The sequence below is a fragment of the Mytilus edulis genome, chromosome 2 (assembly GCF_963676685.1).
Source record: "Mytilus edulis chromosome 2, xbMytEdul2.2, whole genome shotgun sequence".
Taxonomy (NCBI): Eukaryota; Metazoa; Mollusca; class Bivalvia; order Mytilida; family Mytilidae; genus Mytilus; species Mytilus edulis.
This window is the reverse complement of record NC_092345.1, coordinates 20,329,797-20,355,268: the sequence shown is the minus strand read 5'-3', so window position 1 is coordinate 20,355,268 and position 25,472 is coordinate 20,329,797. Positions and strand designations below refer to the sequence as shown.

The window sequence follows — 25,472 nt, the reverse complement described above, 5'->3', positions numbered from 1 at the left end:
GCACATGCAACATGTGCAAAGCTATTGATAAAAGTTTTTAATCCGCCAAAACATATCCTTTACCTCATTCAATGAAAATCTCGAAATTTAACTACCGCGAAAATAACCTGCTTTACGGTATGAGACAATTTTGGACTACATCCTACTCTGCCAATAAAGAATTTTACATGCAAACTGCAGAATATTTTCCTTTGTATACTGAAGAATTTAATCACAAAACAACAGAATCAATTCCAGAAATATACTTTTACATTGAAATCTAGAATGTCTATGCAATAATTCATTGCTAATAAGGATTTGAAAGGTAAAAACATTTTATATTCATAAATTATATCAATTATCAAATATTTGACTTACTGCAGTTATCTTCAGAGCATTGTTGTAGAATGATCTTATTTCTGTGTATTTGAAGACATTATAGATGACCTTCAATGTTCGGAAAACCCAGAATGCAAAAGCAACAAGCATACACACTATAATACCAAAGCTAAACCTGTTGAAGAAAAAATAAGCTTTAAGTTTCGATGATTATTCCTTTACAATAAAAGTAATATAGAAATTAAGTAATGTAAAAGACATTTTCAAGGATCAAAACTAGAATCACAGATTGATAAGTTGATTGATAGTGTTTAAGGTAGATAGGGTGTCTTCCTCCATCCTGGATTTGGTAATACCAGAAAACAAGGTCTAGATCTTTAATAGAATATGCAAATTTTTAGAGTAGAAGGTGATTCATGTGTAAGAACTTCCACTTCAATATAGAAAATGACATGTTTTATCACATTTATGGTTGTATTTTACAAAAAACAGAAAACTTTACAACATATGGGGAGGCAACTCAAATACAAGGGCAGATAATTCAGATTAAGGTACTTTTACAATAGAATGTGTTAGGAATTTACCTACTTTATAAGGTAGCAAGAAAACTGGTCCGGTGACCCCACTGTTTCTTTTTCTTAACTGAAAGCATACTATTATAAGCCATCTTCTCATATGTTATCTCAAATTTCTATGGTGTAGATTACACTTTTTTGCAGAAAATTGGTTTTCCATAAATAATCTATACAAAAATTGTCAATTTTGAACACCGTGTAGCGTGAAAATAAGCCTGGTGACCCATTCTTTTTATTGTTATTTTTTAAAAAGCATGATATAAACTACATTTTGGCAAATTATCAAAAAATGCTATGGATTATAATTTAGACACCCCATCTACCTTAACATCCCTTTCAGCACTACTTGCTTTATTGTGACAGACAGATCCTATTGGTGGAGGAAGCAGGAGTATGCAGGGAGATGCACCAACCTTCTGCAGGAAAACTGATCATTTTAGTCAATTAAGATTGGAGTCAAACACACCTATCACATGCAAAGTTTGTATTCACTGTCGACAGGCTAGTGACAAAGTAGTGGAATAACTTAGACCACAGAGGCCGCCAATAAAAGAGGGACGAAAGATACCAAAGGGACGGTCAAACTCATAAATCTAAAACAAACTGACAACGCCATGGCTAAAAATAAAAAAGACAAACAGAAAAACAATAGTACACACGACACAACATAGAAAACTAAAGAATAAACAACACGAACCCCACCAAAAACTAGGGGTGATCTCAGGTGCTCCGGAAGGGTAAGCAGATCCTGCTCCACATGTGGCACCTGTCGTGTTGCTTATGTGATTACAAATCCGGTAAATAGTCTAATTCGGTAGGTCATATTCATGAAAGGGAAGGGGATTGTAGTTACGACGTAAGGAACATATCCGATATCATTTGTGAAACGGTTATTCCATAACGGTCAACCAACTCGTGATGGCGTCCGTAAAATTTACGAAGGGATGATTTCAACTTCACCATTTGGAATTCTTGGTTTAATAACTTCCTTGTGAGCAGCAAACCTCTATCAAGAAAATCATGATAGGAAATGCAAGCACGGGAATATCGTATCAATTGGGAGATATATACCCCGTATGCAGGTGCTGCTGGAATGTTGCTACTTAGAAATGGAAAGTTCACAATTGGAAAGCTGAAATCATCTCTTTTGTCGTAAAGTTTTGTTTTCAACCGACCTTCATTGTCAATTTCTAGATGTAAGTCAAGATATGAAGCCGACTTAACTGTATCTGTAGTATCCTTTATCTCTAGTTCGATTGGATAGATGCGTTCCACATAGTCACCAAATTTTGAATTGTTTAGTGAAAGAACATCATCTATATAGCGGAAAGTAGAGTTAAAGGATATTGCTAACTTCTTATCTTTCTTCCTAAGAAGTTCCTGCATGAAGTCAGCCTCATAATAATAAAGAAACAAGTCGGCGAGTAGAGGGGCACAGTTTGTTCCCATTGGAATGCCGACAGTCTGTTGAAAAACACGTCCTCCGAACGTAACAAATATGTTGTCAATCAAGAAATCAAGCATCTTGATAATATCAGTTTCAGAGAATTTTTTGTTTGAATCAGAGTGATTCTTTACAAAGTAGGATTTATCCCTCCCTAAGACAAGATACTTGTATCTACGTTGGCCATTCTTTTTTATGAAGCAAAGTAATACCAACTCTTTTAATTTGTCTTTTAGTTTGGAATGTGGAATACTTGTGTACAGGGTAGAAAAGTCAAATGTTTTAATATTGTTACAAGATGGAAGAGAGTTAGATTGTATGTACTCTAAAAGATCTTTTGAATTTTTAAGTATCCACATCTGATTCACGCCACCTCTAGAATAGGCAGTTTCACAATAACTTTGAAGCCCGTCTTTGATTGCTGATAAAATAGATGTTAATAATTTAGAAAGAGGTTTCGTGGAGCACTTGGAAGACCCAGCAATATACCGTTGCTTGTAAGGACACTTATGTAGTTTAGGTATCCAATACAGTGATGGAAGATCCAGTTCTTCATCCTTGGTTGAAATTCCAAAGGAACATAGAACAGACCTATGATTATCCAGGATTTCCTCTTTGGTAAGTGTCGTGAGGGTATATGTTGAGTTTCCAAGTGAATTGTCAATACCTAATTCGTTTATCAAGCAGTTGATGTAGTGACTTTTACACACAAAAACGATGTTATTTGGGGCTTTATCTGCGGGGACAACAACATATTTGTCATGGAGGTCGGATAGGTGTTTTGCAACATTTGGGTCTTTAAAGATTGACGTAGCATGGGCATTGATGGACCCATTCAGTTTCTTAATTCTGATTTGTATCAACGACCTCACTGCCTTAATCCATTCGGAAAGAGTGTCTACGTCTTCCTTCTCGCGCTTAGCCCATTGCCTGGCATAATCCTCGACTGAATCCATCAAAATTTTAAAGTTGTATTTCCAATTGATGGATTTTGGCTCACGATATTTGGGACCTTTCGATAACACATTTCGTAGAGAAGTGTTATTAACAATGTTAAGGTCACCGGTAATAACGTGGCCAGCAGGATTATATGTGAATTTGGAACTAGCACAAGTGCAATCAGGAGGTTTAGACTTGAAGTCGTCAATATCGAGATCCTGCAAAACACGTTTGTAATTGAAAATTTTAGTTGCAATAGGTTTGGTATAGGTATAAGAAATTATTGGTACAGACTGGTCTTTGAAATAAGGAGGTATTTTCGATTGCACTAATTTATGATGAAGGATATTGCCTAGGTTGACGCCATCGAGACCTTTGTTGGCAAAGGACAGATTAAGAAAAGATCTTTTCTCTTTTTCATCTTTTCCAATGCGAACTGGCCTGAAAAGTCTGTGACTTGCAATATCCGAAATTATAGCTTCAAGTTTGTATTGGTTTGAATGAGGGTTTGTAACAGTGGATTCCAAACATAAATTAAACAGAGAATGAAGTTTTGAAAGGGGTAATGAATAAAGTTTCGTGCGAATGTGATGAATACCTAACGGCTTTTGTATGAATGGCAGCAAGTCATTAATAGAGACATCATGCAGAGAAGGTGATGTATAATGACGATGACCATGACTGCGTCTACGTCGAGAAGTCGAGTTGAAAATATTCATCACATTCACCGAGTTACACGAAGGACTAGATAGAATACCTATACCATCAATTTTGTCATTGCAGCCATAAGGTGTTGCAGTTCCCAATTGTCTAATCCAATAGTCTTCTTTTTGTCTACGGAGAGTCGTTGAAAGATTAGGATTGTTAGAGCTATGGTATATCTTTTCGATAATACGAACTGTCATAGAAACGATAATATATCAGATTTATCCTTATCACATAGCAAAAATTATTGAAAAAAAAATATATATATTGAATAGGTACAAATTGTGCAGGTTAAATTTCTTCTATTCTTTAACAACGTTGTGCACCACTATAAACAAAAATATTGCACTAAGAATAAATAATTAAATTACAATATTATTGAGATCAGACATGAAACTGCATTCAGAGTGAAAATATGTGAAAAATTGAAATAGAATATTGAAGAACTTCTGTTAAATAAACATACCTCTGAACACATTGATCAAGGGGGATAACTACTAAATAAACCTACCTCTGAACACATTGATCAAGGGGGATAACTACTAAATAAACCTACTTCTGAACACATTGATCAAGGGGGATAACTGCTAAAGAAACCTACTTCTGAACAAATTGATCAAGGGGGATAACTGATAAATAAACATACCTTTGAACACATTGATCAAGGGGGATAACTGCTTCTGGAATTGTGACCTTGTGTGTACCATTGTATTTTATATTGGCAAACAGGACATCGTAATCCACACAGTCAATCAGAAATATAGAAAATAAAACAACAAACAGGAACTGACTGAAAAAGAAAGAGAAAATTGTTTTCAATTTACATTTCAAATGCAATTATTGGTGTCATCAAATGTATTATATGCAATAATTAGTATCAATACAGAATTGAGTCCTGTAAACTTAAACATTTTAGTTATAAATAAATTGCAACTTTATTTGTATGCTAATTGTTTTCACTCTATGGTTTTACTTTTAATTACGAAGAAATCTTTGGTTTAAAATGCATGCCACAATCTTCTGAAATACATAATAATTATTTTCACGCAACCCATGTTTTGTGAATTCATTAAAAACAAGTTTGGCAAGTGAGGTTCGAAGCAAATATTAGGAAATAACAATTACAGCCGACTGCATTGAATGTGTAGGTAAAGCCGTAAAGGTAATATCTTTGGTTAGCTTGCTTGCTTGTGAAGTCATTATTAGGAAAGGTGCAAATGTATACTAATCTCCTTTCGGAGAAGTCTAGTCCTACAGACCGATAGATTGGTTATCTGTTGGAGTAGTTTACTCTTAAAGGAGATAGTTTACCCAACCTAATACAGACTTTGGAGTTCAACTAGCAAGCAAGCTAACCAAAGCTATTACCTTCACCTACACACTCAATGCAATCGGCTGTAACAAAATAATGAAAACTTTGACTGTTTCACTTCATATTCAATTGTGATGTACTTACATTAGTTGTAGTATATCTTCTATGACCATACAACCAAAACCTCCTCTTTGATGATAATTGTAAACTCTGGCAAAAAAATCATCCAAATTTTCTATGTGGTTCCATCGAGCTGAAAAAATTAAAAATGTATTGCAAAAAGTGGTCAGGTAATATTAAATGTAAACATATTTAACTGTTTCAACACTGTTTTTTATTTAAGAAATAATTGTTCAATTTTGTATTTATTGTTATGTTTAAAAGTAAAGTTATTTTTAAGATATGAAATTTAAAATTTTTGTTGTTTATCTTATTTTACTCATTATACAGTCAGGATTCTACTTCGTCAAAATTATCTCCCCCATTACGCCAGTTCATTTTCACAATCGTAGAAATGGAAGCCATTGTAGGGATGACGCGCTGCCAATTTTGCTCTCGGAAACCGATAAATTTATCCACATTGCACCATTACGATCCTTATATGTCAGTTGTATTTTAAAAGACAAATGTATCAACTAGCTAATGAGCATCAGTTAATGATCTTGTCTGCATTGATTCAACTTAAAACTATTGTCTGATAGGTTGTCAGGTGGAATTTTCGAAAATTCATAAACATTTAAAAAAATTCTAATTAAATATTTCGTGGAAGGGCAGACTAGATTTTTTTAGTGGTTGAAGACTATAAACCCTAGTTTTCACACACAAAAAATTTAAATTTTTCGAAGATATTCATTTTCATCATCCAACTTGAAAGACTGTCGTCAAGTACTTTCAGTAAAAAAAGGCTATTCGAACACACCTACTTTGTTTTTGTGATTCATTCGATAGGTATTTCACTTGACCTATATATTCTATCTTTTAGTACTGTGATTTTTTTATGTTATAAAGTCAACCTGTAGCTTTGGTATATAAAAATGATAGAATCTGAAGCGAGACGATGCATGAAATATTCTTGCTATGTACGATATCAAGACAAAATATTCAACTCAAACACGCCCTAACATAAAAAAATTGCACTCGATTTTCTCTTTTCGATACATTTGTTACCCATTTTTGGATTTTTTTCTTGATTCACATAATGGAAGGGCAGACACAAAAATTACTGAACTAATAGATTGATATGTTTTCCGTCCGTGGTAATTTTTTTTTAAATCGGAGGTTATGCATTTTCTTCATCCAACTTGAAAGATACCCATGTTGTCGACTTGATATCTAATTGTTTTGCTTAACTATGTACTAAATAAATTGACAACTTATACAAATGGTGTTTTTAAAATAAAACATTTCATAATAGAGAAGAAAATTGTAATTTTGTTTGTTTCTATTAACTTTTAAATTTTTTGTCACCATAGTAAACATTACAGTAAGCATTTATTGCCTTCTCTAACAAAGATCTTCGATTCTTTTGTTCTATTTCAACCGGGTTTCCGACTGCATACATGTATGGCTGACAATACTGAGTCACATGACTGCTACTACATTTGTATCATGTGATCTACTGTGGATTTGTTATTTTTCATAGGATGATGATCTTTGTGAATTTCATGGGTAAGTAAAGGTGAACCATGAATTTAACAGTCAAATTAGGTTCAAATTTTCGAAAGGCCTGTTAAACATGTATACAAAGAAGAATTTGACAAATACACAAAAACACAACTTTTCCTCAATCCATGAAAATTGCAATTGGTACTCATTGACAAGTAAATAAATGAGTTCAAGGTTTGAAAAAAAATAGTAGTTAAAATCTTTACAAGCTATTTTCTGTGAAAACAAAAACAAGTTACATACTACTTTCTGGAACAACATGAATCATAAAATCTCTATCATGGGATGGAGCTTCATCTGTTTCATCATCTTCAAATGTGGCTAACGCCTGGTACGGTGTCTCATATTCAGCCATGGTCACTCGTATCACTCATGCCTAATACAACAAACATGTTCAATTAATTATTCAAAATCTTTAGCTACAGTTGTGTTATATCTGTATTCATCTGTAAGGCACATGACTTAAACAAGTGATTTCATGATCATTCCTTATTTATAACATGTAAGGGATTTCCAGTAATCACCTACAGTTCTTTATGTTTCCTTTGGGATCCAATTATACAAATTTCATAAATTTGACACTACATGACATCTTTTTCTGCAATATGCTTACATATAGGTCAATGTAGTATCTTTCTATTTATATTAATATCACACAACTGCGAAATCACCAGCATTTAGAGTGTGGTTGAAAGTATGTAAACTGCTGTAGGATGAAATTTTGTTAAAGGATTTTATGACTTGATAATTTCAGGAAAGGTATCAAAAGTAATAGATCCTTGGTGACAGAACAATTATTATAGCCCTCTGACTTTTTTAAAGGTCTGTTATTATTTGTTTTCTGTTTTTTTCTGTTTACTATAAACATACGTACGTGTATACACTATAAATAAAGTGAATTTGCTATTTACTATCAATTCCAAGATTACTATTCTTGTCGATATAGCCATTATATATAGATTCTTAATATCCATGTATCAGTGATAGCCGCGGATCGTAAACTTGGAATTGATAGTTAATAGCAAATACATGTACACTCTGTTTATAGTATATGTGCATGCATGATCATAGTATAAAAAATCAAAGAGCTGAAGAGCTCTGAGGGAAAAGACGGCCATTGTTTCACTTTTTAGGAGGTATCTTTTGATAGTCTACATACAAAGAATGAGCAAAAGAACAGCTAGAACATATAGAAAGGCTAACAATAATGAAACTAATTGTTGTTTATTGTTATTTCATTTCCTTAGTCAAGAATTCATCATAGAGACAATTTGGACCAATGAGATCTGCACCTTCTAAATCAAAACATTTGATTAAAGTTGGGAGTTAATTATCTAAAATTCAATTGAATTTAACAACTAATACAATATATTTTAGAATTTTAATTATGTACAACTGAACGGCAGGCTAAGACCATTCTCAATTTTTTGTGACACTATTCTCAAGAAAGTGAGGACTGAAAAATCTATTCAGTTTTAATTTCCCATTGATAAATTTCCCAGTTACAACTCTCATCACAGGGATACATGTACTTATAAAATCAAATATGATTGATATAAGCTGTGTGAAGTTTGTTTCCAGATCCCACATTTTGATATATCTGTAAAATTCATGAATAAATAGCTTTAAACTACAAAAAGCAATATTTAAAAAAAAATGACCACTACAATAATTATGTTGGTATGCAAAATTATTTTTTAATTGATGACTACTTATCATATATATACTTAATGTGATATTTTTAGTGTTCAGATACATTAACTTTCATTTTAGTGGGTAATTACTCATCAATTGAGGTGCTCCTTGATTGGAGAAAGATTCTAAAAACATAACTTTACAGAAAGAATGAAAACTACAGTTGCTCTCCCCAATCTCAATAGGTATAAGCTACAAAAAGCAACATTTAATTTTTTTAATTTTTTTTTTAACCATTTCAATAATTATGTTGGTACACAAATTTTTTTTTATATAGAAGACTACTTATCATATACTAAATGTCACATTTTAATTAAGTGTTCAGAAACATTTACTTTGATTTTAGTGTATAATTACTCATCAATGGAGGTGCTCCTGAATAGGAGGAAGATTCTAAAAACAGAACTTTACAGAAACAATGAAAACTGTCGTTTCTCTCCCCAAACTCATGTATCCCCATTGACATTGTTTACCGCGAATGTTAACTTACAAATTATCTGATTATAGACTCAGATTAAAGCATTGCATGTTGGTGTGTGAATGATCTACACTACAGCAAATATCATTAGGTTTACATTTAACAAATACGGATTTTAAATTAGTATACAAATACTGTGACTGGTTTTTATAATGAATAAAGGATATCCCTGTGTGGCATTCCAACAATGACGTCACTAGGTTAGATATATTTAGAATATTTCGTAATACTGATTTTTCCGGACTGTAAAAGAAACGTATATAGTGTAAGGGAAAGCTCAATATACGATAATTTCACGAGAAACAGAAGGGAAATGTGTAAAAAATGTATTTAAAGTCAATCTGTTCTCTTTGTCATCAATTTCAGTATGACATTTTGAGGGGGTTTCCAAACTATCAAAACAAAATGATTGACGTGAGGGAATGATACTCTGGCCAACCCCATTAGGGAATTGACGGCTTGAAGCCGTCTTTCCCCAAAAACGAGATAATAATTGTCCTGTCCCTAAATGGAAGTCTTTGGTTGTTCTCCCAAAATAACACAACCTGAATAATCATAAGCGAGGATAATCAAGATTATAAATTGATTAGTTGTTGGTTGTTCAATGTCAAGTGGCAATTATGTCATGCCTGTTTACATCTAGATAGATAAACAATATTAAAAATACAATAGGTACATTTTGTACATAGTAGAATCTGTAAGCGAAGGAAATTTTGACTCCCACTGGAAAATGAAGATATATTGGATAAAGACAGAAATTTTACATTTTAACAGGCCACCTATAGACCCCTAAAGTTGTTGTCAGGGTTCTTAATGTGCAGAGAGCATGACACTCCAAAGATTCCAGAAGACAAAGATGTACATTGAGGGATTTTAAAAAGTGTTTTTTTACATTTTTAATCTTTATTTCCCATAATCATGATAATACAAATATAATAAAATTAATAGTTCATTTGCAAGTTACACACTTTTTAAGCAAATTACTTCCCTTTGTCAATCGTTGACTGGTTCCATACCAGACAAAATTGGCATTTTCCAATGCAAAGCATGATGAATTGAAAGTGAAGAATCATCAGTTTAACTAATTTTTCATTAAAAATAATTTCTGATGTCATAAGTATTTAGCTGAACAACAAATTAATCATTAATGTAATTAAAAGATTTTAAAACCTTATACAATGTAGATTACTCACATTACGCACAGGTAAATTTGCTCTTTCTACTAGCTCTCCGTTGTAAATAAAAATTAATGTCCCTAATAAGGGAGGCAACCAAAATAGGGATCTCTTATTACAGGGTCAATTACGGGAATTGGCAAATAGCCTATTGAATATGTAAACATGAAATTGCATGTTAAATATAATACCCCTAAGTCTGACTATATAGGGTTTTTATTTCTACAAGTTATTGTATACCACCCTATATTATGTATATGATTTTGTTTCCATTATTTTAATATTTCAATTATAAAATATTCAATACTGTCATTATACACAAGTGAGTTAAAATACTTCAAAAATCAAAGAGCTGATAGCTCTGAGGTGGAAGAAGGTGAATAAAAGGTAACTTGAATTACCATAAAAGCATCCCCACTAACCCAGCCTGCTTTGTTTCATAATCGTTATGATGTATTTTTTTTCTTCAAACAAGAATGTGTCATAAGTATAAAAAAGAAGATGTGATATGATTGCCAATGAGACAACTATCCACAAAAGATAGTCATAAGTACATGGATTTCCCATCCGTACAATCATTTTCTATGTTCAGTCAAACCTGTTTGTTGGTCTTTGTGAAAAAAAAAATAGTACATTGTACATTAAAAAATTTAATTGAATACAAAAATAATGTACATGTATTATGTCAATAAATTAGTGAAAACAAGAATGTGTCCTCAGTACACGAATGCCCCACTCGCACTTTCATTTTCTATGTTCAGTGGACCGTGACATTGGGATAAAAACTCTAATTTGGCATTAAAATTAGAAAGATCATATCATAGGGAACATGTGTACTAAGTTTGAAGTTGATTGGACTTCAAATTCATCAAAAACTACCTTGACCAAAAACTTTAACCTGAAGCGGGACAGACGGACTAACGGACGGACGAACGAACGGACGCACAGACCAGAAAACATAATGCCCCTCTACTATCGTAGGTGGGGCATAAAAATACTATTCAGTATTATCTTTATGGTAGTACTGCATCATTGAATTTTGTCAATCAGCCATGCTTTTATCCTTAAGCTGTGTAAGAACACTCTTTGCTGCAGTGCCATGTTCACGATTTTACAAAATGAAAACAACAAAGTTCAAAATCTACATATGTAGCATGTTAGAATAATCTTCAGAGAAAATGTTTTTGATATGCTTATTAATTTGATCATTAGAAACACAGAATTTGATTGGCTGAACACGATTGTTTTACCTTGGGAACAAAATAAGGAACAGATGATTTTCACTAAATCGTGTTTGAGAGTGTTTTTAAACGATTTTTAATATTTTTTAATAAATGCAAGGACATATTATAAAACGTGTCATGAATCGGAAGTTGTTATGAAATTGTAATGCACAGAAATGGAGGCGGCATACAGAGGTTGTAACGGTTGTAAAGTCGACACCATAGGTCTTCAGAAGACTTGAAGTCTTCTTCCACCAAAAATCAGCAGGATGATGTAGAAAAGATTATTTTAATTAAACACGTTTAAACAAATTAACTATACAGCTTGGCAAAATATACTCAAGGGCAAAGACGCTAATTCATGTTTATACTGTTTTTCTATACATGTAGGTACATGTACAAAATGTACATGTATACGTAATATAAATATATTTGTACCAAACAGTCCATTATCATATTAAGTTATTTTGTGTTTGGATTTATATTTTATAAAGTCCTTACTATACCTGAGGATGTGTGTACAAATTGTGTATTAGGACTAAGGTGTCATTGTGCCTTTTGAGTGGTACATGTACATTTTTACTTTTTGTTTGTGGACATGCGAGTCACAGCTGTTGATTGTTTATTTATTAGTAAGTATCAGCTGGACCATGTACAATACACAATATAGAACACATAGCAGTAAATTTTCAGATCTATTAGACACAAAAAAGATTCCATGATAAATTGAAAAAAAGAGCTATTGTGATTCATATATGGGGATATTATTTTAAGGATCTTCAACAACATGTTAAAACTTAAAGGATACTCAAAGTTAACCAATAAAAGTCATTCAGACTAGATTATAAATAAGTGATGTAATTAGATGTTCTTTCGCTTTCCAAAGTAAAATGCATACTCTCATTCTTGCAGAAAAAAGAAATATATATGTAGATATTATGTCAACATCTCAAAATCATTTCGTCTGATCAAAACAAACGTCCACGTCATTTGCATGTTTGATTAAAGACGAAAAATAATGAAGCACTTTTCGGACAAAGACTTTTTTGACGATTCGCCTATTTCTTCACGCTTTTCTTGATTTTTTTAGACTAAAGACTAAAGATTTTTTGACGAGGATAATTTTTTCTGAAAGGGATATATTTGTTTGTACAGACTTATATGATTCTGATCAAATATTTTAATTCAAAAATTCACTTCAGGCTGAAAATATCACTTCCGGTTTAAGGGGGTCGGTGCCAAAACAAAAACCGATTTCCAGCAAATATTTGCAATGAATATGGCACAACAGCAGGTAATGATTTGCTTTGAACACGAAGAATCCAATAAAACCGTGATTGTCTTTTCGTCTGCAAGATTTGACGCCATAAACATGAAATAATTAGCCCTTTACACTTTCAAAATACAAAAATGATTCAACCAAAGAAACCTTTATACATTTTGTAGAATCTTCATAAAGTTTACAGAAAAAGACAGGACACTAACTATAGAAGACAAAAGTCATTGAGGTGTATTTTAAACAATATGAAAAGAGTTAGTTTATAAGCTCTGAAATCAGCCATTTACAAATAAAATGTGAAATTGTATAATTTTTTTATGGGGTACTAATGAACATTATGATTTATTGTCAACCCCTGTTTTTTTGCTACCGCTATCTTTGTCAGTTTCTGTATCTGTATGGTAACGTCCTAGCTACCAATTCTGGCTTTAATACAACGGGGTGAAGGTGCCATCTGTTTACTGATGTTTCGAGAGAGCAGATTTAAAGCTCTCCATGCTTGTTTCGCACACAATATAGTGTCTTCAAGATGGTTCTAATTAATAACTGGACAAAAAGAATGAGTTTGAGTATTGTTGAGTTTTACTGATGGGAATGTCAAAGCACCTAGTATTGTTCCTCTCTTGTTTTTCCACTATGTTTGTTGCTTTGTAATTCTCAAACTTTTCCGCTGTGATGGTTCGTCTTGGTCTGGCTGATTTTAAAAAGTCGTCTAGATCGATAGCAGGTACCAATCCCTCAACCACCTTGTACAAAAATATAAGTTTTTGGCTAGTGCGTCTGGCTTTTAGTTCTTGAAGTTCCAGTTTTGCGAGCATGTTTGTTATGCAGCCATCTTCTCTTGTTTTGTAGTCCCCTGTTAAAAAGCGTGTTGCTTGTCGTTGTATTCCCTCTAGCTTGTTTGAATCTACTGTACTGTAGTTTATTTTTCGATCTTTAAGTTTGACTGTCCCTCTGGTATCTTTCGTCCCTATTTTATCGTCAAAGGAGCCTTAATAATTATTGTCATTCATCAAATCTCATTATGAAGCTGCCATAAAAAGAGGGACGAAAGATACCAGAGGGACAGTCAAACTCATGAATCGAAAAATAAACTGACAAGGTCATGGCTTAAAATTAAAAATAACAAACAGACAAACAATAGTACACATGACACAACATAGAAAACCAAAGCATAAGCAACACGAACCCCAACAAAAACTAGGCATGCTAGGGATGATCTCAGGTGCTTCAGAAGGGTAAGCAGATCCTGGAGTAAAATGTTTATCTTTTACGTTATTTTAAATCAAAATAATTTACCATCATTCATCATGTGGGATACCCAATTTCCTATCCTCTTCTTGTAAGGTCTAAAAAAAATATTACATGTTCAAAAAAATCATTGTTTGTACCTGTTTGTGTTATTAGCCTCCCTTTAATCAGTCTTCACGCTGAGTGGCAGCCCAGGCTGCCAAGGCTTGTTAAATTGCTCTCGGGCCTGTAAAAATCATATCTACAGGCCAACAGAATCTAACTAAAAATTTTCAAAAATTGAGCTCCGGGCCTGTAGTTTTAATATTTCATTGTAAAGACTGCCTTTAATGAAAGAACGTCTTTAGAAAATTTACATATATGTAAACATATCATCAAATAAAATTGAAATACTTTAACATTTAATATATTCATGATATTAGTTTCAGTCGACTTTAACATGTTTAACTTGGCTATATTTATTAGTGTATGCAAAGGCAAAGCTGTACCAAATACATGTACATCTACAATTACTACTAACATTACAATTGATCACATTCTACATCAAATGACAGAAAAAAGATAGGAGAAAGACACCAAAAGGACATTCAAACTCATGGCATCCTTCAAATTATTGCCAATATATTGTGTCCTTTATAATAATGCCAAGGGTAATTTTGCTAAAACTCCACTATATCTTTTTTTTCATAGTTATTATAGCTGAATTAAAAAAATTTATATCTGTTCTGTTGTAGGCCAGAATGATGACTTCAACAGGACCTGTCACCATACCAACCACCATCCCCCCAGTAGACAGAGACAAGATTTATCAGTGGATTATACAATTAACTAGTCCAGACACCAGAGAAAATGCTCTGCAAGAACTGAGGTGAGTAAAATTTATAATAATATCAATATTGACTCTAATACTGACTTAAATAACAATGCTTTCAGCTGTCATCTCTGAAATTTCATCTTCTTTATTTTACTTTCAACAACATCATGAACATAACCTATTGTTTTTTAAGAAAAAAATTGTGGCAACTCAAGATATTTTGGACATTTACCGTATATGTATATATCGGCTGATGTCTGCTCTATGGTCGGATTGTTGTCTCTTTGACACATTCCCCATTTCCATTCTCAATTTTATTTATTATTCAATGCCTTATTTTTGTTATAACTTTAACCTGTAGAAATCCCTAAAGAAAGATGAAGAGCTGTGATTCACAATAAATTCATTACCTTTGTTAACCCTTTAATCTAAAGTTTTATATTTTTTACAGTAAAAAGAGGGAAGTTGTACCAGATCTGGCACCTATGTTGTGGCATTCCTTTGGAACAGTGGCAGCACTACTTCAAGAAATTGTTAACATCTATCCAACAATAAATCCACCACACTTAACGGTAAATATATATATACCGTAGCATACTGTGGGTTTTATAATTTGTGGAAAACCAATTAACGTGGATTTTGTTAGTGTAGATTACCCACAAGCTTAATGTTCAACGAGGTAAAAAAAAAATATAGGTTGGCAAGCAGATTTTGAAAAAAACATGAAATTAAATAGCATTGAAAATACAAGTTTTCATCAATCCTAGAAAAATTGTTATCCACAAATATAAATGAATCAATAGTAAATGATTTTGAATATTTTGTTTCCTTAAATAATGTTTTGCAGTATTTGGTTCACAGTTAGGGTAGTTGAGTACTAGCAGTAACTAACTATATACATTGTATTAGTTTTATAAAACTAGATACAAGAAATTGCTTTATACTGAACTAGCTACTTACAGCAAACTTGAGGATGTCAACAAAAAATACAGTCACCAGGAAAAATAATTGCATTTATAAGGCCAACCTTAAAAATATGTTTGTTTGCAGTTTTCCGACTGTACCTTCAGACTGAAGGGTCGGTAGGTAGGAAAAATATTTTATTTTATCAGCCAAAATACAGTTTAAACAAACAGTTACACTAAACCAAGTTTCTTGTGAAGAAAAAAAAACATTTTAAAACAACAAACACTGGACATGCTGAAAACCAACATCAAATGAACAGGCATTTTCAGATAAAAAACTTTTTAACCAAAACGGAAACTTTAACATAGTGTCATTATCCAATTTATGACATAAAATATGGTATAATTATTAAATACTGGGCATGGAACACTTATAAACAAGGAATGTCATTATGACTAGAACTGTTTTAAAGAAATATATTCAGACATGTATGCTTCTTGACTAGAATGTTTTCATGAGTAGAGTATTTTCATCAGAAAAATGTAGATATTAAAGATTTATAAGACAATGTATTAGAGAGTGTATTTTTAATAAAAAAAAAAATAACCATTGAATCTTCCTCAATTGAAAAAAAGGCAACTTGAAAAAAAAGTATTAAGACATTCGACTGTTTTCATATTTCTAACAATATTTAATTATATGTGATAAGGTTATATTTTTGCCAGGCTTTAATGAAAACGGGAAGCTAAGAAAAACCGAACTTGAAATGCGTAATTGACCCAGACTTTAAATCATTTCCCGAAAGGACCCAAAGTTCCAGATCGCGTCAATAGAAGTATTAAAAAAAATTTCTTCAAATTTAAAGCAATAAAATTTTCACAGTCGGGAGGATTTTCAAGGGTCGGTCGGTAAACTGTCGGTAACAAAACAAATTAAAATTAACCATTTAAAGAATTCTAGAAAAGGAATTTTAAATTAAAAAGTAGGTCATAATAGAAAACATAAGGGTCGGCATTTAAATCAGTTTTAGAGGGATAATGAAAAATGATATATGCGACAGCAGCTACACCAACAGATATTTATATTTAAATTACATTTAATTACAGGCACATCAGTCGAACAGAGTGTGTAATGCTTTAGCACTACTACAGTGTGTAGCCTCTCACCCAGAGACTAGATCAGCATTCCTACAAGGTAACATATACCAGCAATGTATCATAATAATACAATGGAAGTTACTAACAGCATTTGAAATTCTATTGTATACTTTGGAAAATGACATAAACAAAAATTAATTTGTTTGGATGAGCAAATTGATGCCACCAACCCTAGATATGAAAAGCCTGTAAATTTTTTATCATTCATGAATTTTATTGAACAATTTCTTAAATTTCACAAGTTCTTGTCACATCTACTTCATAGGCATTCCGTTTCAGGAGACAATGTTTACAATGTTAATAATTTGTTAAAAAAAAAAAAGCTGATTTGGCCAGTTAATTATCTACTAATTTCTTTTATTTCTTTTTTTTTATTTATTATTTTTTTGTATTTTCAAGCATTATACAACGTATTTAATTAGCATATTTTTTTTCTGTTTCAGCACACATTCCATTGTTTCTGTATCCCTTTTTACATACAGTTAGTAAAACAAGACCATTTGAATATTTACGTCTTACTAGTCTTGGAGTTATTGGTGCTTTAGTAAAAGTAAGTGCAGTTTAAGATTATGATATCCATATATTGTCCTTATTCTCATCAAAAAACAAAAATTTGTTCTAATTAACTTTAACTCATCAACCATAATCGACTAGGCAGTATGGTGGTAAAGAGCAACTGCATTGCATTTTGTACAATTACTACTGGCTCTCTTAAATAAGATTTCATAGCTCAATATATTGTTAAACTTTATGACTTATTAAGTAATGATATATCATTGTTGAATACTTGCACATATATATATTGTTTATCATTTAAAAAATCTGAATTATAAATTGCTGCAAGTTTTAAACTCTGCATTCTATTCTATATCTATCAAAGTTGCATGTCACAAAACATATCATTCAGGACCTAAAGATTATAAGGTCCTACTAAAATAGTCAAAATCCAGTTAAAAGATAGAAAGTTATAAACCAAAATTATTCAGAGAGATACTGATCACAAGTTCTTTAAGCTTAAATTTTCAATCTGCCTAATTATGAAATATTCTGTGTAATTTTCTATAATTATCTGATTATTTTATTTTCAGACAGATGAACAGGAAGTAATTAATTTCCTGTTGACCACTGAAATAATACCTCTTGGTTTACGTATAATGGAATCTGGAAGTGAGCTGTCTAAAACTGTAAGTCTATTGAACATTTTCATGGTAAGATAAATAAAACTAAGTTTTTTGAAACATTTTCCTTGTGGAAAACTAGGTATATTGAGCATCTTCATTGTAAGACAATCTAGGTATATGGAAAATTGACCGTGTGAAATACTAGGTTATTCATCATTTTAAGACAATCTATGTCTATTGAACATGTTTAATGTTAGACAAACTAGGTATATTTAGGATTGATAGTGTGTTATATTAAGTTACAGAGAATACTATATAAGTTTGTTTTTTCCAATATCAAAACAGACTATCAAATCAGTTCATTGCATTGAGATCTTTCTTTTGATGTCATTTTCCCTGGGCAATGGAATAAAATTTATGCATTTAAATATCTACACATAGAAATAAAGAAAAGTAAACCATGGCATACCATAAAACATATAGAGATTTTCCTGACTTTTTGGTGACAATATTCCCAGAAATGAAGTATGTGATTCGTATGATATATGATGTATACATGTATATGTATTCACTGCAAAAAATAAAAATATTAGTAAGAGACATGCTTAACAATTTTACATGTGTAATTGTGAATTATTTATAATCATGATTTTGTTTTTGTTTTAGGTTGCTACTTTCATTTTACAGAAGATATTATTAGACGAGACTGGCCTATCATACATATGTCAAACATATGAAAGATTCTCACACGTTGCAATGATATTGGTAAAAAAAATTATTTATAAAATTAAATGTTGAATGGTTAAACTGTATCAGTATTTGATAAGGGACTTCCTGGATTTCCCATAACTTTTGGAATTTGAGTTATTTTACTTTTTAATGGCATTTCATGAATTTATGGTCCAACTGGACAAAGCCCCAAACTGGCTTATAGTGAAGGGATATTGGGTTGATGGGATGATATTTGTGTAATCAGCTTCTCTTACAGTTATTAACTCAAATCTCTGAAATTTGAAGGGAAGATTGTACATATGTTTAAGTTGTGCACCTAGATTATGGATTTTTATGCCCCTGCTGTAGCTGTATGTCAGTCCCTCCGTACTTGCATCCCAAATGTGGTTTCTGTTCTCTAACTTTAGTTTGTCTCAACCAAATGGTATGAAACTTATACACAATGTTTATAACCGCATAATAGAGTTCAAGTTTTTTGGGGGTTTTTTTTGGCGTGACTTTAACCCTTCTAGAGTTATGCGCCTTTACAATTGCACAAATTATTAAATTTTTCGTTTCGGGTCTCTAAATTTAATTTGCCTCAACCAAATAGTATGAAACTTATACTCAATGCTGATTACCACAAAATACAGATTAAATTTGAATTTTGGGGGCGCCACTTTAACCTTTCTAGAATTATGGCTCTTTACAATTGGAAAAATTGCTAAATTTTTCATTTCCGTTCTCTTACTTTAAGTTGCCTCAACCAAATGCTATGAAACTTATACACAATGATTGTAAGCACAAAATACAGATCAAGTTTGAATTTTGGGGTGTCACTTTTATTGTCCTAGAGTTATGCCCCTTCACAAATGGAAAAAAATTGCTGTATTTGAAAAATTGAATATTTCATTTCTGTATTCTAACTTTAGCTTGCCTCAACCAAATGCTATGACACTTATACAAAATGCTTTCACAACAAAATACAGATCAATTTTGAATTTTGGTGGTGTTGCTTTAACTGTTCTAGAGTTTTAAATGGAAAAATTGTTGAATTTTTTCTTTTCTGTTCTCTTACTTAAGTTGCCTCAACCAAATGTTAAAAGACTTATTGACAATTGTTATTTCCACAAGACTCAGATCAAGTACAAATTTAGATAGCTTCATTTTTACTGTTCTTCAGTTATTTCCCTTTATAACTTTATATGATGTGAAGTGGGGGCATCATCTGTGTCCCATGGACTCATTCCCCATTTATTTTCTAATATTTTCAAAAGTTAAAACTTTGTAATTTTTTCCTAATCCACAGAAACTGAATTAAACCACAGTCAAAAAGTGTGGTAATTATACAAGTCATGTTTATTTATTTGAAGATGCAAGCACATGTACTATTTACTTGTATAAGTCCAATTTTTTAAGATTTTTGGAAAATGACGCAGTCATTGTTCCATAACTGGCGACCTGAATTTCATTACATTTCTCTGCCTACCGCGCTTGGTTTCGTATTTACTATTTTCTATACAAACTGGAATCTGCTTGTGTTATCATTAATTATGCATGAGAGGTCATTGTGTAGTAATCAGCCAGGAACCAGTTTACAAACTAACTGGTTTCTGCTTGTATTCCACTACACTCGGACAAAGTGTTGTAGTTTGACGGGAACCAGTTTAGAATTTGTAAACTACAAAACGTAATCGGTTATTGTTCATTCCGTTTTGGTGTTTCATACCGACTTTTATGGTTTGAATAAGCTTAAGATCCTTCAAACATTAATGTGATAGGTATATCAAAGACTGTTTTACAAAAGGATGGAACTATTTTGCTTTCAAAGTCGTACTATAGTGATATCTGTTATGTACGGATTTCCACTCTCACCGGTTAATTTCTTTTTTTACACGTGCTTTTGAAACTTCCTGTTTAAACATCGCAAGTTTTAAAATTGTTTTTTGAGTGAATTTAACTTATTTTAACAATCATGAAGCGTTCCAGAATCATTTTCAAGCAGTTTCTTCTTCTCTTTGATGATGGAAAATAGATTTTTCTCAAGAAAATACCGCAAACGATCGCAGAGGAATTGAAACGTACAAGTCAAGTCGGCACCTGGTTAAATTGGCATCTAGTCAAATCGGCACCTATTTGACGTCAATTCGGCATCCAATAATATTTGTTATAATATTTTCTATTCAACTAATTAATAACTGTTACCAAGTACATAGTGAATATGTTGTTGTGTATTTAGGTAAACAACGAAACCAAAGTGAAATTATGTTGTTGTGTATAAAGGTAAACAACGAAGCCCTTATCCAAGCTGTTGTTTTAACAATTAGACAATTATTAAAAAAAAAAATGGAAAACTATGAGTCCCTTTCAATAAATCAAACTTTCATGCCAAATAATCAGCAAATTTAAGGTGTTTTTTTCTCAGTAAAGTTTAAAAAGCATTAAACAAACAATCCTGTAAAATGCTCAACTGGTTTAAATAATGCATAAAAATATCCAATATCTCATGTATTAGTCCAAATAATAATGACGTCTGGCAAGGCTATTTTTTTTTTTTTCTGTGAACTTCGTAGGAAGGCTTTCTTACGAAGGCATCCCAGAAAAAAATTAACATAGCCTTGCGGTCAAAGAAAGGTGTCCCAGAATAAAATTTAAAAAGCCTTGCCAGACGTAATAATTATTTTGACTACTCATATATATATCATTAAAAATACACCAAAAATGTCATTTAGTTGAGAAAAATAAATATATACAAAATGTACAATGAACACCCAAAAATGTGAAAGTTAGTATTTAACTCTTTTTGCTTAAATACTAAAAAAAATTCTGGCAACTCCTTACTTATTGTTACTCTTTTTGCTTAAAATACTGTTAAAATATATATTTAACATGGGTGACGAATTGACTATATCAGGTGTCGATTTAACCAGGTGCTGATTTGTCCAGGTGCCAATTTAACCAAGTGCTGGTTTGACTAGAATTCTTTGACAAATGTTTGAAATTACCTGAGTTTCATTAGACCTTTGATAACAGTAACAAAAAGATTATTTACTTAATATTTTGTGGTATCAGGTCTGTTCGCGCCCAATACACTTTCGCACCTTGCAGGTTCGCACCTCGCACGTTCGCACCTAAGGTCCGTTTGCACTCTACTCATTCACGCTCAATTTTAATTCAAATTCAAGTTGAATAATTGGAAAATCATGATTGTTGTTTTAAATTGCTTTGGTGTAAATACTGAATGTATTTATAGCTTGGTATGAGTAAAACATTGAAGATTTTAAAGGAAAAACACAAAAGATAATTGTTTTTAACAGCTTGGTCCCTTTGATCTGAAACAACGAAACAAAAAAATATAGGAACCAAAATATAGCAATCCACTATTATAACCAAAACATGATAAAATCTATTCAACACACAGAAAAAAACATAGTCAGAATCTCACTTCATTTTGAAAGAAGTCAATGAAACAAAGTTATAGCAATACACTAACCAAAACATGATTAAGAGTTATTCAACACAAAATAAAACATTGACAAAATACCACTTTAATTATAAAGGATTATTATTATTTTTAACAATACGCTATCCAAAACATGATTAAGATTTATTCAACACAAATAAAAATGCTGTCTCACTTTATTTTGAGACAATGACAACAATTATACTTATAAGAAAACACTTGCTTACAGAGTTATTAAACACAAAACCAATTAAGATTGGGTGCGAACATTTAGGGTGTGAAAGTGAAAGGGGGCGAACATGAGTGGGCGCAAACGGACCCGGATTCAGACTATGTACCAGTGAGAAATATACAAGCCTTTCTACGGTATTTATTTGTACAATTCAGGTAGTCTTGACCTATTCATTTGTCTTAAAAAAACAGCCAGTTGTCACCTTCACTTCACACACACACATATATACGAATATCAATTATATGCTTACGAGACATGTTGCATTGTTAAACTAATTACGGTATGTGAAAATCAAGACTTGCATAAAAACTATCCCAATATTAGAGACAGTGGCGTCATTTTTCTTCAGAGCTTTCAGCTCTTTGATTATTTTATTTTGAAGGTTTGAATAATCTCCCCTTAATCTTACCTGAAAACTTAGGTACACAAGTAATTTTTATTAATCCCTTAAATACACAAGTTTTGAGAGGTGAAAATATACCTAAAGAATACTTTTCTGGTTTTCTTTTACTTTTAAAAATATTCTCCTCTGAAACTAAATACCGGAGAGCGACACAGGCTCTTGAGAGTTTTTATTAGAGCTCAACCTTTTATCTCAAGAACTAAACAAAGAAATTAAACTTTGCACAAATGTTAAGTAATTGTACAAGGCCCTCAAAAATTGCAACCTTGAGGCTTGTAATTGGGCAGTTTGATGAAGATTACAGACAAATGAGATTTTCACTTTCATAAAATTATTCACTTAAAAAAACAAATTCTAATGTTATGAAAGGGATATAACTCTACCTCAATAAAAATTTACCTGTACCAGTAAGTATAAAAACCCACTTGTATAAGTATCCCCCTGACTGACAATATATGTATTTTCCAGTGCTTACTCTGCTGATTGTTTTATTTGTTTCTGCCCATGTTGACCAAAGTTGAGATATTCATATATGTGACATACTGGTATCAATAAAGAATCAAATTGAATTTTAAAAATCTTCATTTAAAAAGTTCTTATTTCTCATTACAGCTTATGATAAACATACAAAGAAGTATGGATAATGTTGTTTTGAAATGAATTAATTATTGTTTTCTTTTTGATACAGGGGAAAATGGTGCTACATTTATCTAAAGAACCCTCTGCCAGGTTACTCAAACATGTTGTTAGATGTTACCTCAGATTGTCAGATAATCCAAGGTAAAAATCAGAATTTTATAGGAATATACTAAATATCAAATTTAAATTTGATAAGCTGTCATCGTGTCATATTAATTTAATTTGTTATTAGGCATGTAAACACGTATAATATCAGTTAAATGCAAATGACCCTGCTTTGATTAAAGTTTATCAAGTATGCATCTGACCAAAAGTTGAGTAAATCAAATACATACAACATTTAAAAGAAAACAAGGACATTACTTGATATAATGTTTTCCACAAAATGGCATAATAACTTACATACACATATCTGCTGTATGAAGTTACAGTTTTTTGGTTAATATAAAAATTGTGTAGAATAGGTATTTGATTTGAAAATTTTGAAGTACATTCTTTCCGAAGGGAGGAAGGGGTATGTGTTGTGAGGTTTTCTATTTTTTTTTTTAAAGTAGTAATTTTTAAAATACCATTCCATATAAAAAATAAAAAGATGTGGTATGATTGTCAATAAGACAACTCTTTGATCTCTACTAGATACCAAATGGAGTTTAATTTGTCAACATGTTCAAATCTGTGCTCTGACCTTGTCTCAACCATGTGTTTTTGGTGGGAAAAATCTGAGCTTATTTAAACAGACTAGCTTGCAGATACTGCAACATTTAACTACTTTTAACAATACAATCAGACTACAAGGCCGAACATTTTCATTAAAATGTCTCCTGATATTGAAAAGAAAATGTAGTTTTTGCAAATATTACACATGAAAAGTATTATTGATATCCCTCATTTCTCTAAAGTTTTTGTTGTGTCTTCCCTTCTGATTTGTCTGCCATGGAGAAAGGGCTTTTCCATAACAGTCTGAAGTGTGTTTACTTACCCCTGGTAAATGTATGGTAATTTAAATGATTGATTGTTGTTGACGCTGGACAGATGCCTTAGACTCCAGTCTTGAGATACTTTTTATCAAATAACCGACTTTTGACTCAAGAGTATATAATTTTTTGCATGTTACTTACTTTGTGGTCAAACATTCTGGTACTCGACCATTGGAGAGCAATTAAAAAAAGAAAAACCAAGCTTCCAATCAGTGCAACTTGTGGGAAAATATAACTCCCGATGATTTTGTCATATATAGAAATACAAACAGTTTATTTTACAAATTTGAAAGCAAAACACATTCTGAAGTCTTAAAGCCTAAACTTGTACTATCTAGTGTTACCGACTTAACACATTCATTCATATGGCTCTATCTACAGTTCTCTTGTTTACATTCTAGAAAAAAAAATTAATATTTAACATGTTTCAAATTTTGCAACTCTTTAAATTTTAGGGCTAGGGAAGCATTGAGACAGTGCCTTCCTGACCAGTTGAAAGACAGCACTTTCGCTAACTGTCTCAAAGATGACAACTCTACAAAGAGATGGTTGATGCAGCTACAACAAAATCTAGAGGCCCCAGGTGTTCCTGATCCAAGAAGTATGCCACTACATCAACAATAGGCAGCAAGAAATTGTTTCCGAGAAAGACGTTTCATTTTAGTCAAGACAGGTTCCTGCTGGAAGTTTTGTCAAAAATCATGATCTCATGAACTGCATCCCTTGACTTATAGCTGTTGTCTAGGGTGTAAAATATTTATTCCAGTCATGTTCTAATGATATTGGAAGTGTTCAGTGAAGCATGTTGTAATAAGAATATTAAACATCAATTCATTTAAACATTTGTCATATAGAAAGCAGATGTAAGAAAGCAAATATATAAGAGTCATCAAAAACAAATAAAAAGATAAAAAGGATTGTTTAGATTTGAATTTGAGAAAGATCATTTCTATTTTGTTCTATTTTCAAATAAAATTGTGATGAATCATA

General features: G+C 31.9%; 2 protein-coding genes across 2 annotated transcripts in view; one reads left to right on the top strand and one right to left on the bottom strand.

Moving 5' to 3' along the window:
• Window positions 1-12,539, bottom strand: part of LOC139511680 (autophagy-related protein 9A-like) — a 27,848-nt gene extending 15,309 nt beyond the window's left edge. The window contains exons 1-5 of the mRNA XM_071298697.1: window positions 12,428-12,539; window positions 7,202-7,334; window positions 5,438-5,546; window positions 4,628-4,771; window positions 358-493 (exon numbers count right to left, since the gene is read on the bottom strand). Coding sequence (XP_071154798.1) covers window positions 358-493; window positions 4,628-4,771; window positions 5,438-5,546; window positions 7,202-7,313 — 501 coding nt within the window. The 5' untranslated portion in view covers window positions 7,314-7,334; window positions 12,428-12,539. The remainder of the gene's footprint in view (window positions 1-357; window positions 494-4,627; window positions 4,772-5,437; window positions 5,547-7,201; window positions 7,335-12,427) is intronic.
• On the top strand, window positions 12,515-25,472 carry LOC139511681 (CCR4-NOT transcription complex subunit 9-like). The gene is made up of 9 exons (XM_071298698.1): window positions 12,515-12,823; window positions 14,794-14,927; window positions 15,325-15,445; window positions 16,886-16,973; window positions 17,380-17,486; window positions 18,025-18,120; window positions 18,724-18,822; window positions 23,555-23,646; window positions 24,938-25,472. Exons 1-9 carry the CDS (start codon window positions 12,803-12,805, stop codon window positions 25,104-25,106), a joined length of 927 nt encoding a protein of 308 aa, XP_071154799.1. The 5' UTR covers window positions 12,515-12,802; the 3' UTR covers window positions 25,107-25,472.